The sequence below is a fragment of the Scyliorhinus torazame genome, chromosome 1, assembly GCF_047496885.1.
Source record: "Scyliorhinus torazame isolate Kashiwa2021f chromosome 1, sScyTor2.1, whole genome shotgun sequence".
NCBI lineage: Eukaryota > Metazoa > Chordata > Chondrichthyes > Carcharhiniformes > Scyliorhinidae > Scyliorhinus > Scyliorhinus torazame.
In genome coordinates this window covers 59562761-59578635 of record NC_092707.1, presented here as the reverse complement: position 1 = coordinate 59578635, position 15875 = coordinate 59562761, and the positions used below count along the sequence as shown (strand labels likewise).

At 48.1% G+C, this 15875-nt stretch overlaps 1 protein-coding gene across 1 annotated transcript in view; it reads right to left on the bottom strand.

Annotated features, from left to right (window-relative positions):
- The window catches only part of LOC140408378 (uncharacterized), a 39421-nt gene continuing 23546 nt past the window's right edge, over positions 1-15875 (bottom strand). The window contains exon 4 of the mRNA XM_072495496.1: positions 1-4274. Within this exon, the coding sequence (XP_072351597.1) occupies positions 3390-4274 (885 nt within the window). The 3' untranslated portion in view covers positions 1-3389. The remainder of the gene's footprint in view (positions 4275-15875) is intronic.

The window sequence follows — 15875 nt, the reverse complement described above, 5'->3', positions numbered from 1 at the left end:
TTTATCATGGCCAATCCATCTAACCTGCACGTCTTTGGACTGGGAGGAAACCAGAGCACCCAGATGAAACCCACGCAGACACTGAGAACGTGCAGACTCCACACAGACAGTGACCCAGCGGGGAATCGAACCTGGGACCCTGGTGCTATGAAGCCACAGTGCTATCCACTTGTGCTACCCTGCTGCCCCTTTTTTTTTTTGTTGAAATATTACTTTGATACAGGATAGAAATTGGGTGGCATAGACAAAATGGGCCGAAGGGCCTGTATCCATGCTGTAAACATCTATGACTCAGGTTGATGACTGCATCAGAACTAGGAAATGTGAGAAATGGTTTGAGGGAAGGGGGAGGAATTTAGAAATAAAATAAAAAAAGGTCTGATAAGGTGGAAGACAAGGGTTGGCAGTGAAAGGCCAATGGAATGGTAATAGGACAAACAAGTGTGAAGAGCAGGAATTTAATAGCTGGCCTGAAAGGAAAATAGAATGTAGAATGTAAGACCAAAGCTTGCAAAGAAGGAGGTAACAAATGGAGGCAGTTAAACTCGCTGTCAAGTTCAGAGTCTGTTAACTAAGTGCCCAGGTGAAAGCTTAAATGCTGTTCCTGAGCTTGTGTTGAGCTTCACATAACGCAGGAAGCTGAGGAGAGTGCAAGGTGGGAAACTAAAATGATTGGCAACCAACAGCTCAGTCTCATGCGTACAGATTGAATACATTTGTTCAGCAGTGCAATTATCCAGTCTATTCTTTGTCTCTCCAAGATAGAGCAGACTATGCTAGGTGGATGAATATAATAAACCAAACTGGAAGCGGTTTTAATTCCTGTTTAACTTCGATGGAGTGTTTGGGGCCTTTGATGGTGAAGGAGGAGGTAAAAGGGCAGGTAGGTGTTGCATCTCGCACTTGCATGGAAAGGTGCTCTAGGAAAGTAGGGGTTGTTGGGGTGATTGAGAAGTGAATCAGAGTGTCACAGATGGGAGCGCTTTGAAATGCTGAGAGGAGACGTTCTGTTTGGTGATGGTATCATGTGGAGGCTGATGGATTGAAGGTACAAGGGTAACCCTACCATGGTTCTGAGAGGAAGGGTGAAAGCACAAATGTGAGGAAAGGGACAGACATGGTCAAGGGCCATGTCAACCACAGTGAGGAATTCTTAGTTAAGGAAAAATTAGATATCGGAAGAGATTAAATGGAGAAACCAGTGTAACTGAATGTAAGGAGAGTGTGAGAAAGTGTAATGGAGGCAGTTTGGGAGTCAGTGGACTTGATAAGAGTCAAGACAGAAAGAAATCAGCTCATTGGAATAGGAATAAGCTGAAATACCAGGGCATTCCGGTTTGTAGATCTTGGGAAGAAGATAGAAGTTGGGGATTGGAGGATTATCTTATTGCATGACCTGGTGCAATGGCTTGATGTTCTGTAGTGGGGCTATGATCTGGGGAACTAAGAGGAATTGTTTGGCCCTGCAAGGTTTGCCAAACAACAGATTTAGTGAAAATGGAGTGTAAGTGTTGAAATTTACCATGCGGTTTTAGTGTCGTCTCGTATACACTATTAACTCAGTAGAAATTTAAGCTACACGTCTCAGGCGCGAAATGAAATCTTTTATTGTGCCTATTGATTTTAATTGAGAGTTTTAGATCATCTTGTGGTTACAAATCAAATATTCTGAGGAAAGCCTCTGACAGCAGAAGACTTTAAAAGGTATAATTAACTTAGTTGCTTACAAACAATTGAACTTTAAAAATACAGTAATGGTTTCTTGCTCGAAGCAAAACAGCTTGCGCAGACTTGAGTCAGAGTAGAAATATGAAACTACGAAATACAGATAGCGAGTAGTTAGGTAAATAGTAGAGAGTGATCCCGGAATGGAAAATGGCTGCCCGGACCTCTATCTTTAAGGAAAATGTTATCAGTTTGACTCCATCTGTCCCTACCCCTGTAATGTGCTGATTGGCTTGGATGAGTCTCAAATGCATTTGATTGGATGGTTAGTTGTCAATCATCAATGTGCAACATAGCTGTGAATATGTTGCATCTTTGGGTTTGTGCTGTGTATTGGAATGTGACTTACACTTTCAATCAGATCTGGTTTCTGCTGACTGCTATACTTATTCATCTTTTTAACAATGGCAGATTCATTTTATTCATGTTAACATATTGTGACCTTCATTGAATGGTTTCATTTACTTCTAGTTAGACTGTAGATGTTTCAAACCTATGCTTTCATTATTTGAAGCTATGCACTTTGTGAATCTGAAGATCTGAAGTTAGACTGTGTTTGCAGTCTTATGATGGAATTCATTTTAAAATGAATTTTGACATGGGTTTTAGTAGTTACATCAAAATGGCTAAATCAATGATCCTTTTACCTGTCAGAAATAGCTGGTTCCCTTCAGTAAGGACAGCAGTTTGAGTGAGAGGAGCAGAGAAAGTGAGATGGCTGATGATCAAGAGGGTAAGAAATAAAAAATACTATTGTACTTTTTAATATTGGTGTGGAAATAGACAACAAAATAAACATGCCTATATAAATGTTTTTAAAATAAATATAGAGTACCCAATTCTTTTTTTTCCAATTAAGGGGCAATTTAGCGTGGCCAATTCACCTACCCTGCGCATCTTTTTGGATTATGGGGTGAGACCCACACCGACATGGGGAGAATGTGCAAACTTCACATGGACAGCGACCCAGGGCACCTATGTAAATGTAAGGAGAAAATTTAAGAAGCTATTCATGCATACATGGTCTCTTTTCACACAATGTAGTTTCATGGATCAATAGTTTAGTATCAAATTCATTAACAGTCCAAAACATAAGCGAGGTCCAGATTCAAAATATAAACTTGCCTTCCCCTTCACTGATACAGATCTGTTGTGTGTTTGCAACATTTTCTGTCTTTGTTTCAGGCATCCAGCATCTACAGTATTTTGCTTTTCTCATACATATAATCTTGCTCAAGTTGCCCTCCATCCCAGCCCATTCCCAACAACATGCCACGGGTATGGTAATGACATTTGTGAAATAAAATCTCCAAATATCTGTAGACTTCCAAAACAATTTTTGACTGTTCAAGATTATTCAACTTCTTCAAAAGAGGTGGCACAGGGCACTGCTGCCTCACGGCGCCAAGGGCCCAGGTTCGATCCCGGCTCCGGGTCACTGTCCATGTGGAGTTTGCACATTCTCCCCGTGTCTGCGTGTGTCTCACCACCACAACCCAAAGATGTGCAGGCTAGATGGATTGGCTATGCTAAATTGCCCCTTAATTGGAAAAAAAGAAATGAGTACTCTAAATTTTTTTTTTTTTTTTTAATTTCTTCACAAGATACCTAAATTGAAGCAGTGGTTTCTTGTTTAAATACAGTCCAAATTCCTACCTAAAATCTTATTTACAGATCAAACTAGAATACAAAACATGAGCTACACCTGTGATTAGATTATGATTTGCAAACTCTAATATAAGCAACACTATAGGATATTCACTTTGACGTTTCCACAAGGCAGAATAATCATCAAGCCCCATCCAGCTCAACAACAAAACCTTCATCGCTTCAGGAAATAGTTTGTCTACCAATTCCTCAGTAGGTGGTAAGTCTGTGATTCTGTCAATGTGAGTTGTTTTAAACTCTTCCACTTGCCTGCTGATAGAGGCATTAGCAGAATAAAACTGATGTCCCAACCAATTACTTACAGTATAAAGCATGTGACTACAATAAATAGAATTAACTCCAGTTTCAGTGGTTTCTGTGTTGAGAATGAAGTCTTGAAGATGGGTCAGAAGTTGCAGCGTCATATCAGCCAACTTCTCTGCAGATATGCTTTCACTTATTAGGAGTTCTACAAAATCAAGCAACAGTGTAATTGCTTTCTTGTGTTTCTTTTGTATTTGCAATGGTAACATTTTAAACGCCTGATAAACTGATCTAAACTTGATAGATAAAGAATCATAACCCAAAACCTCCACATATGGTGCGTTATTTGCACAAAGTTCTTCAGTTTGTTGTAAAATTCTTTCTTGTATACAATAGTTATGGTCATCCTGACTAACAACACTGTTGTAAGGAGAATCCAACAGCGAAGCAGCGGTCTCAAATACATTATCAGGTACCAGATTAGCACTTTGAATGCTTGAATGTAATGCATTGAAACTTTTGTGGTTCCTCATTTCAGGAATGCAATTTTCAAGTGATTCTTCAGCAAGGTTTTGCAGAATCTTAACATCATATTTTTCATTCAGAATGGGGTCATTTATTCTTGCTTTCCACAAATCCTATCACAAGAAAACAAATATTACGGTCATCCAAAGAATCAGGTAGTCACTTGGTTTAATTGGAAAAAAAATTGCATTACTTTTTGTAAAACATGCCATAACACTTCCTTTGTTAATACAGTTGAAGTAAGGATTTCAGCAATTTGTCACGGCATATGTCATTCATTGGTCGAAACCAAGCTTGTCAAACAACCAGATGCGGGCTGCAAAGCCCCCCAATTTGGCCATCGGAGGTAGTTTTCACAATGCTCAAGAACCTATCAGCAGCAAATGAGGGAGAGAGGAAATCTGTGATTGGAGGAGGAGCAGCATTGGTGGCAACAAGCATGCTGCATGTCATAATATACACCAGTATGTCATGGTGCAGACACACACACACACACTGATGGACATGCAGTGGGACCAATCAGCATACACAACACCGCAGCCAATCACCAGTGAGAGCACATGCACTATAAAGACAGGGGACAGGAGAGTTCCCGCTCATTCTAGTATCAGCTAGCTCGGAGCACAGAGCTCACAGCCTGCAACTCAGACATTCACCATGTGCTGAGTGCATCACCTGGTTAGGACTAGGCACGGGTCAACAGTTAAAGCTGGTATTGCATTTACCCACAGTTCAAGTATGTTAATATAGTTAACTTTATAATAAAATAAAGTTGCACCACTTCCAGTGTTGGTGACCTGTTTGTGATCCAGAACACCCAACACATTACTGCAGGAAAAGGGTCTCCTCTGATCCCATAAGTTCCTTGTAAATGTCAGAGACACTCCCCTCTCCTACCCATCCTCTGGAAACTACCGTCTGAATCCCCCTTAACGGCAGGAGTGGGAAGGTTGATACCTATCTACGCAGAAAGTCTCGCACCTGCAGATATCTAAATTAGTTTTCCCCTACCAATGCAAACTTCTCCAGAGCCCTCATACGCGGAAAGCTCCCCTCTCTAAACAAGTCCCCCATCCTCTCAATCCCCGCTCTCCGCCATATTCAGAACCTCCCATCCATACTCCCCGGGGCAAACCGATGAATGAAAATCGCTTATTGTCACAAGTAGGCTTCAAATGAAGTTACTGTGAAAAGCCCCTAGTCGCCATCGCAGATTGGACACCAGACCGATACTCCCACATATCTCCTCCATTGCCCCCAGACTCTCAGGGCCGCCACCACCACGGGGCTGGTGGAGTACCGCGCCGGCGGGAGCGGAGGCGCAGTTACCAGCGCCCCAAAACTTGTGCCCTTGCATGAAGCTGCCTCCATGCCGTGTCTCCCCCCCCCCCCCCCCCCCACACACCCCCACCCCACCCCCCCCCACCCGCTTTATTGACCCGCTTAAAAGAGGACCACGGAATAAAGATGGGGAGACACTGAAAAACAAACAGGAATCTCGGGACTACCGTCATTTTCACCGTTTGGACTCTACCAGCTAGAGACAACGGGGCCGCATCCTATCTCCGAAAATCATCTTTCATCTGATCTACCAACCGGGCAAGGTTCAATTTATGTAGCCGGTCCCAATCCCGCACTACCTGAATACCTAGGTACCTGAACCTGTCCCCAACCAATCTAAACAGCAGTTCCCCAGTCGCCTCTCCTGACCCCTCGCCTGGAACGCAAACATCTCGCTCTTCCCCATATTAAGCTAATACCGAGAACTGGCCAAATTCCCCTAAAATCCCCATGATTTCTTCCATCCCAACAATTGGATCTAAAACATAACAGCAGCAGGTCATCCGCATAAAGCGAGACTCTGTGCTCCCCCCCCCCCACAGGCTCTCAGAGCAATTGCCAGCGGCTCTATAGCCAGCGCAAACAGCAATGGGGAGAGGGGGCATCCCTGTCTCGTCCCCCGGTGCAGTCTAAAATAGTCCGAAGTCGTCCTGTTCGTCCGTACAGTTGCCACAGGAGCCTGGTACAGCAACCTGACCCAGTCAATAAACCCTTCCCAAATCAGAACCACCCCAGAACTTCCCATAAATAATCCCATTCAACCCGGTCAAAAGCTTTTTCTGGGGCAGCACGGTGGCGCAGTGGGTTAGCACTGCGGCCTCACGGCGCTGAGGTCCCAGATTCGAGCCCGGCTCTGGGTCACTGTCCGTGTGGAGTTTACACGTTCTCCCTGTGTTTGCGTGGGTTTCGCCCCCACAACTCAAAAATGTGCAAGCTAGGTGGATTGGCCATGCTAAATTGCCCCTCAATTGGAAAAACTGAATTGGGTACTCTAACCTTTTAAAAAAAATTTTTAAAGAAGCTTTTTCTGCATCCATTGAGACCACTACCTCCACCTCCCTACTTTCCAGGGGCATCATGATCACATTTAACAGCCTTCTTAAGTTGGCCACCAGCTGCCTGCCCTTAACTAACCCCGTCTGATCCTCCACAATGACATTCGGTACACAATCCTCAATCCTGGAGGACAAAATTTTGGCCAACAGTTTGGCGTCTACATTCAACAGGGATATTGGTCTGTAGGACCCACATAGCTCTGGGTTCTTGTCCCGTTTCAGGATAAGCGATATCGTGGCCTGTGACATTGTCTGGGGCAGAACCCCTCTTTCCCTTGCCTCATTAAACACCTTCATCAGTACCAGTCCCAATATCTCGGAGAACTTTTTGTCGAACTCCGCTGGGTACCCGGCCGGTCCCGGGGCCTTATCTGACTGCATGGCCTTCAAGCCATCCACTATCTCTTCCAACCTGATCTGGGCCCCCAGTCCTTCTACCAGCTCCCCGTCCACCCTCAGGAAAGTCAGCCCCTCCAGGAATTGTCTCATCCCCTCCGGCCCCGTAGGGGGCTCGGGCCCCGTAGGGGGTTCCGACCTGTACAGCTTGCTGTAGAAATCCCAAAACTCCTTACTCACCCCTGCCGAATCCCCAACCAAGTTCCCATCCCCGTCGATAACTTTCCCTATTTCTCTAGCTGCCTCCCTCTTTCCGAGCTGCTGTGCAAGTATCCTGCTAGCCTTCTCACCATGCTTGTCGATCGCCCCCCTCGCCGTTCTGAGCTGTTCCACTGCCCTCCCTGTGGTTAACAAGCCGAACTCCGCCTGTAGCCTCTGCCATTCCCTTAAAAGCCCTGCCTCTGGCGTCTCCGCGTACCTCCTGTCGACTTTTAGAATCTCTTTTACCGACTTCCGGGTGCGGCGATGACCAGCTGAGTCGCACGTTTCGGCAGCTCCCGGTGAAACGGACTTTTGGGCTCTTGATAGGAGCCCCAACGGCAATTTTGACAGCTAAAAACACTGTGCGGTAAAGCAGAAGGGAATCCCCCCTGGATACGGATGAAAAAAGGAGGAGAAAGTGGCCGGATTGCAGTGGATCCTTTAGAACAGCGGCAAGGAAAGCAAGCAAAAACCAAGATGGCGGCGGAAGGTGGCAGTTTAACATGGGGCCCTGAACAACAAGAGTTCTTGAAATGCTGTGTGGAAGAGCTCAAAAAGGAAATGAAGAAAGAGCTGTTGGCCCCGATACTACAGGCGATCGAAGGGCTAAAGGAGGAACAAAAGACCCAGGAGCGGGAGCTTCGGGTCGTGAAGGCAAAGGCAGCCGAGAACGAGGACGACATACAGGGCCTGGTGGTGAAGACGGAGATGCATGAGGCACATCAGAAACGATGTGTGGAAAGGTTGGAGGCACTGGAGAACAATGCAAGGAGGAACAACCTGAGGATTCTTGGTCTTCCTGAAGGTGTCGAGGGAGCGGACGTCGGGGCATATGTGAGCACGATGCTGCACTCGTTAATGGGAGCGGAGGCCCCAGCGGGTCCGTTGGAGGTGGAGGGAGCATACCGAGTGATGGCGCGAGGACCGAGAGCAGGAGAAATTCCCAGAGCCATAGTGGTGAGATTCCTCCGTTTTAAGGATAAAGAAATGGTCCTTAGATGGGCAAAGAAAACTCGGAGCAGCAAATGGGAGAACGCGGTGATCCGCGTTTATCAAGACTGGAGTGCGGAGGTGGCGAGAAGGAGGGCGAGCTTTAATCGGGCCAAGGCGGTGCTTCATAAAAAGAAGATAAAATTTGGAATGCTGCAACCGGCAAGACTGTGGGTCACATATCGAGGAAGGCACCACTACTTTGAGACGGCGGATGAAGCGTGGACTTTTATTGTGGAAGAAAAACTGGAATGAGCGGGTTATTAAAAAGAAAGTTTGAACAAAGTGGTGGGGCGAATGTGGGGGGTGAAGAGGGGGGTTAAAAAGGGGGGAAAGAGGAGTTTTATGTACTAATCCTGCGATGTGGTAACTTTTCTCTCTTCCACAGGTGGTGATGGGGGGAGGAGGGGAGCTGGAGGAGATGGGGCGTTGGCCATTGGGGGCGGGGCCAAGGGAGAAGCGGGCTTGGTTCCCGCGCTATGATAATCATGGCGGGAATAGAGAAGCAGGAAGGAGGGGGCGTCGCACGGTGCGAGCCGAGGTCACGGGGGGAAGCCGAGGTCGGCCAGAGTTTGCTGACTTCTGGGAGCAACATGGGGGGAGTAATTACGCTAGCGGGGGATCTAGCGGGGGGGGTGGGAGGGGGGAATTACTGGGTTGCTGCTGCTGGGGAGAGGGGGGAGCTGGTATGGGAGAGGATGGGCGGGGGGGCACCGCCTGGGGGAGATACAGCTGCGTGGGAACCGGGTGAGGAGCTGGAAAAAGGGGATGGCTAATCGACAAGGGAAACCCCCCAACCCGGCTGATCACGTGGAACGTGAGAGGGCTGAAGGGGCCGATAAAGAGGGCACGGGTACTCGCACACCTTAAGAAACTTAAGGCAGATGTTACAGGAAACGCACCTGAAACTGATAGACCAGGTTAGGCTACGCAAAGGATGGGTGGGGCAGGTGTTCCATTCGGGGCTAGATGCGAAAAACAGGGGGGTGGCTATATTAGTGGGGAAGCGGGTAATGTTCGAGGCAAAAACTATAGTGGCGGATAACGGGGGCAGATACGTGATGGTGAGTGGCAAACTACAGGGGGAGACGGTGGTTTTGGTAAACGTATATGCCCGAACTGGGATGATGCCAATTTTATGAGGCGGATGCTAGGACGCATTCCGGACCTAGAGATGGGAAAGCTGATAATGGGGGGAGATTTTAATACGGTGTTGGAACCAGGGCTGGATAGGTCGAAGTCCAGGACTGGAAGGAGGCCTGCAGCAGCCAAGGTACTTAAAGATTTTATGGAGCAGATGGGAGGTGTAGACCCGTGGAGATTTAGCAGACCTAGGAGTAAGGAGTTCTCGTTTTTCTCCTATGTCCATAAAGTCTACTCGCGAATAGACTTTTTTGTGCTGGGAAGGGCGTTGATCCCGAAGGTGAGGGGAACGGAGTATACGGCTATAGCCATTTCGGATCACGCTCCACACTGGGTAGACTTGGAGATAGGGGTGCAAACAGGAGGGTGCCCACCCTGGAGAATGGACATGGGACTAATGGCAGATGAGGGGGTGTGTCTAAGGGTGAGGGGGTGCATTGAAAAGTACTTGGAACTCAATGATAATGGGGAGGTCCAGGTGGGAGTGGTCTGGGAGGCGCTGAAGGCGGTGGTTAGAGGGGAGCTGATATCAATAAGGGTACATAAAGGGAAGCAGGAAAGTAAGGAACGGGAGCGGTTGCTGCAAGAACTTTTGAGGGTGGACAGACAATATGCGGAAGCACCGGAGGAGGGACTGTACAGGGAAAGGCAAAGGCTACATGTAGAATTTGACTTGCTGACTACGGGCACTGCAGAGGCACAATGGAGGAAGGCACAGGGTGTACAGTACGAATATGGGGAGAAGGCGAGCAGGTTGCTGGCACACCAATTGAGGAAAAGGGGAGCAGCGAGGGAAACAGGGGGAGTGAGGGATGAGGAAGGAGAGATGGAGCGGGGAGCGGAGAGAGTGAATGGAGTGTTCAAGACATTTTATAAAAAATTATATGAAGCTCAACCCCCGGATGGGAGGGAGAGAATGATGGGCTTTTTGGATCGGCTGGAATTTCCCAAGGTGGAAGAGCAGGAAAGGGTGGGACTGGGAGCACAGATCGAGGTAGAAGAAGTGGTGAAAGGAATTAGGAGCATGCAGGCGGGAAAGGCCCCGGGACCGGATGGATTCCCAGTCGAATTCTATAGAAAATATGTGGACTTGCTCGCCCCGGTATTGACGAGGACCTTTAATGAGGCAAAGGAAAGGGGACAACTGCCCCCAACTATGTCTGAAGCAACGATATCGCTTCTCTTAAAGAAGGAAAAGGACCCGCTACAATGCGGGTCCTATAGACCTATTTCCCTCCTAAATGTAGATGCCAAGATCCTGGCCAAGGTAATGGCAATGAGAGTAGAGGAATGTGTCCCGGGGGTGGTCCACGAGGACCAAACTGGGTTTGTGAAGGGGAGACAGCTGAACACGAATAGACGGAGGCTGTTAGGGGTAATGATGATGCCCCCACCAGAGGGGGAAACGGAGATAGTAGTGGCGATGGATGCCGAGAAAGCATTTGATAGAGTGGAGTGGGATTATTTGTGGGAGGTGTTGAGGAGATTTGGTTTTGGAGAGGGGTATGTTAGATGGGTGCAGCTGTTGAATAGGGCCCCAATGGCGAGCGTGGTCACGAATGGACGGGGATCTGCATATTTCCGGCTCCATAGAGGGACAAGGCAGGGATGCCCTCTGTCCCCATTATTGTTTGCACTGGCGATTGAGCCCCTGGCGATAGCGTTGAGGGGTTCCAAGAAGTGGAGGGGAGTACTTAGAGGAGGAGAAGAACACCGGATATCTTTGTATGCGGACGATTTGTTACTATATGTGGCAGACCCGGCGGAGGGAATGCCAGAAATAATGCGGATACTTGGGGAGTTTGGGGATTTTTCAGGGTATAAATTGAACATGGGGAAAAGTGAGTTGTTTGTGGTGCATCCAGGGGAGCAGAGTAGAGAAATAGAGGACCTACCGTTGAGGAAGGTAACAAGGGACTTTCGTTACCTGGGGATCCAGATAGCCAAGAATTGGGGCACATTGCATAGGTTAAATTTAACGCGGTTGGTGGAACAAATGGAGGAGGATTTCAAGAGATGGGATATGGTATCCCTGTCACTGGCAGGGAGGGTGCAGGCGGTTAAGATGGTGGTCCTCCCGAGATTCCTCTTTGTGTTTCAGTGCCTCCCGGTGGTGATCACGAAGGCTTTTTTTAAAAGGATCGAAAAGAGCATCATGGGTTTTGTGTGGGCCGGGAAGACCCCGAGAGTGAGGAAGGGATTCTTACAGCGTAGCAGGGATAGGGGGGGGCTGGCACTACCGAGCCTAAGTGAGTATTATTGGGCCGCTAATATTTCAATGGTGAGTAAGTGGATGGGAGAGGAGGAGGGAGCGGCGTGGAAGAGATTAGAGAGGGCGTCCTGTAGGGGGACTAGCCTACAGGCTATGGTGACAGCCCCATTGCCGTTCTCACCGAGGAACTACACCACAAGCCCGGTGGTGGCTACACTGAAGATTTGGGGACAGTGGAGACGACATTGGGGAAAGACTGGAGCCTTGGGGGGGTCCCCGATAAGAAACAACCATAGGTTTGCCCCGGGGGGAATGGATGGGGGATATGGAATGTGGCAAAGAGCAGGAATAACACAACTGAAAGATCTGTTTGTGGATGGGAAGTTCGCGAGTCTGGGAGCGCTGACCGAGAAATATGGGTTGCCCCAAGGGAATGCATTCAGGTATATGCAACTGAGGGCTTTTGCGAGGCAACAGGTGAGGGAATTCCCGCAGCTCCCGACACAAGAGGTGCAGGACAGAGTGATCTCAAAGACATGGGTGGGGGATGGTAAGGTGTCAGATATATATAGGGAAATGAGGGACGAAGGGGAGACTATGGTAGATGAACTAAAAGGGAAATGGGAAGAAGAGCTGGGGGAGGAGATCGAGGAGGGGCTGTGGGCAGATGCCCTAAGCAGGGTAAACTCGTCGTCCTCGTGTGCCAGGCTAAGCCTGATTCAGTTTAAGGTATTACACAGGGCGCATATGACTGGAGCACGGCTCAGTAAATTTTTTGGGGTGGAGGATAGGTGTGCGAGGTGCTCGCGAAGCCCAGCGAATCATACCCATATGTTTTGGTCATGCCCGGCACTACAGGGGTTTTGGATGGGGGTGACAAAGGTGCTTTCAAAAGTAGTAGGGGTCCGGGTCGAACCAAGCTGGGGGTTGGCTATATTTGGGGTTGCACAAGAGCCGGGAGTGCAGGAGGCGAGAGAGGCCGATGTTTTGGCCTTTGCGTCCCTAGTAGCCCGGCGTAGGATATTGCTAATGTGGAAAGAAGCCAAGCCCCCGGGGGTGGAGACCTGGATAAATGACATGGCAGGGTTTATAAAGCTAGAGCGGATTAAGTTCGTCCTAAGGGGGTCGGCTCAAGGGTTCACCAGGCGGTGGCAACCGTTCGTCGAACACCTCGCAGAAAGATAGATGGAATGGGAAAAAAGAAGGCAGCAGCAGCAGCCCAGGATCGGGGGGGGGGGTGGGGGGGGGGGGGGGGGGGGGGCGGGGGGAGGAGGAACCAGAAGGACTCTCAGGGTTGTTAATATATACTGTATAATATGTATAGGTCATTGCTACAGATAATTATATATTGGTCTGTTAAATTATATTTTTGGAGAGTGTTACTTGTGATAAGGCAGTTGCCAATTAGGGTTAGTTTTCATTTTTGTTAATTATTATTTATTCATTTTCGGTTTATAAAATAGGTCATTGTTATTTGTGTTGTTATAATATTGTGTAAAGGATGCACAATGTACTGTGTTGGTTGACCAAAAATTTTCAATAAAATATTTATAAAAAAAAAAGAAGAATCTCTTTTACCAGTCGGTCCGTCTCTGCCCTGTCCGTCTCTGCCCTGTCCGTCCTGTCCCTGTGAGCCCGGATCGAGATCAGCTCTCCTCTCACCACTGCCTTCAGCGCTTCCCAAACCACTGCTGCCGAGACCTCCCCCGTATCATTTACCTGCAGGTAATTCAGCATGCACTTCCTCAGCCTCTCGCACACCACTTCGTCCGTCAACAGGCCTACAGCTAACTTCCATTGTGGACGCTGATTGCTATCTTGTTCTTTTCTATGTTTAATAATGTGCCAAAACGTATCTTTCTGAAATTTGTCATTGGCCTAAGTGAGAAGAAAAATGGAAATGTGCCCCACCCCACTCCCAAACCAAAGTGAAAAAAGGGTGGCATTTTTCTAATCTGAAGCTGAACACATATATTACTGACTTTTTAAAAACATATTTTTATTTGATTCTTAACATGTTAAAGATACAACAAAGTAAAAGGACACAAAAAAAAAACCGTCCCCCCCATCTATCAATACCCCAGTAACTCAGAGCAAATCGCCCCCCCCCCTTCCAACCCCACCAGAAGCTGATGGTAACCAGCTCTTTAAAGTGTAACATAAACACACCCCATCTCTTCTGGAACCCCCATCTCTTCTGGAACCCCTCACTCTCTTCTCAAAATGAAATTAACCTTCTCAAAGTACAGGAACTCCCATCAAGTCACCAACCATGCCGAGGCGCAGGGTGGAGAAGCTGACCTCCACCCCAACAGGACCCACCTGCGAGCAATCAACAAGGCAACGGCCAAAACATCTGTTCCTGCTCCAGTCTGCAGCTCTGGCGACCAATGATACTACCTCAGAGGCAGGGGGGTCGGTTGGGGGCTAAGGCAGTCTCAAAGAACCCAGACTGGGCTCCAAATCCACAGGCAGGATCGCAGACATGGTGCTGAAAAACAACCTCCAGAATGTCTCCAACTTCAGGTCGGACCAGAAAATATGTAAATGATTGGCCAGACTCCTCCCACACCACTCACAAATGTCCGGGCATTCACCTGCCTCTGTACTTCCCGCCACAACCCCTCCTCCAGCGCCATACCCAGCTCCTCCTCCCACTTGACCTTAACCCCCTACACAGCCGCCATATATGCCCCCAAAATCCTCCCATAGATCGCCGAGATGTCCCTCCCACCGACAGCATCCCCTCCAACAACGAGATTGGCGCCACTGGAAATCAGGAAAACCTTTGTGAAATCCCACACCCAAAGGCCCCCCCCTGAGAAATCCCTAACCACCCCACCAACTCCTCCAAACTCGCAAACTGCATTTCTAGAAATAAATCCTATATTTCCATCACTCACCGCTCCTCCCATCGCCGAAACCTAGCATCTAGCCTCACTGGCTCAAAGACATGATTCCCTCGGGGTGGCATCAGCTTTGATCCCACCCCTAACGTAAACTGCTGCCGAAATTGCCTCCATATCTTCAACGTTGCCACCACCACCAGACTCCCTGAATATTTCCCTGGGGCAAACGGTCTCCGGCTCCCTACTCCAACCCCATATCTGCCCAGTGTTCGCCGCCCAATAGTAGTACATCAGGTTTGGCAGTGTAGCCATCCTGGATGGCCACTTCCCGATTACAAAATGGACACTTTGCAAAGATTGCAGGGAAAATGGACAATACTGAGAAAACAAGCAGGTTCAGGGTTTGTCTGTATATTGGAGCCGCAGCTCCCAGACAAGACCAAAACTGAAAGCCCATTAGCATACTAATGGCCCATCTCCGGGAACAAAAGAGTAACATTTGAGTAACTGATACTAAGGCAGACACCCCGGCGCCAGAGGAGACCAAAACAAAGCAGGCCAACGGCCACCTACGACACGCCCAGCCATCAGGGCACCCACCCCTTTATTGGACAAGATCAATAAGAATGATAAAGAAATGGCCCAATTGATTGGGTCCAAGTTCAAGGCCCGCCCAAAAGGACGCAAAGCCCCTTTGGGTATAAGAAGGAGCCCCCCAAGAGAGAATCGTTCTCTTGGACCCAGCTCTCACCGAGGAGAGACCTGTCCACCAGCTGCACCAGAAGCAAGTAAGTCCAAGGTCAACGCACACTACCAGACAGACGACCTTAGCTGTTCCCCTGTACCATTCGAACCCCAGCAGCCTCAGAACCGAACAACGGCCATTGTTCCTCTGACTGAGTGGGCGCCTGAAGCGAAGTATAGGCTTTAGCAGTAGTGATAGTTTAGTCTGTAGAGTTTCGTGCATGAGTATATTTAATTGTGTGTGTAAATAAATAAGCATTGACTTTGAACTAACTAAGTGGTGTATCGAGTCTTTGATCAGTATTCGGTTTTGAACCTTGTGGCGGTATCGAAAGATACCTGGCGACTCTAGAGCAAACGTAATTAGAATTAAGGAAGGCGACCATATTGACCGCCATATTCAGAGCCAACTAAAGAGAGCAACAGAAGTCCACCTGATTGCCGCACTCTCTCAAGCACTGTCTTCCGAATCTTTGCTACCTTACCTGCCCAGACAAATGACAAAATCAACCATTCCACCCCCATAAATAATATCGGCAAAAAGACCAGTAGGCACTGAAACAAAAATAAAAACTGTGGCAAGACGTTCATCTTTATCGCCTGCACCCAGCCTACCAATGATAGGGGAAGGCTGTCCCATCTCCTCAAATCTGACTTTAGTCATAATGAAGTGCTTAGAGAGGATGATCATGAAGCGCATCACCTCCATACTCCCAGAACGCCTTGATCCACTGCAATTCACATACCGCTGCAACCGGTCCACATCAGACACCATTTTCCTGG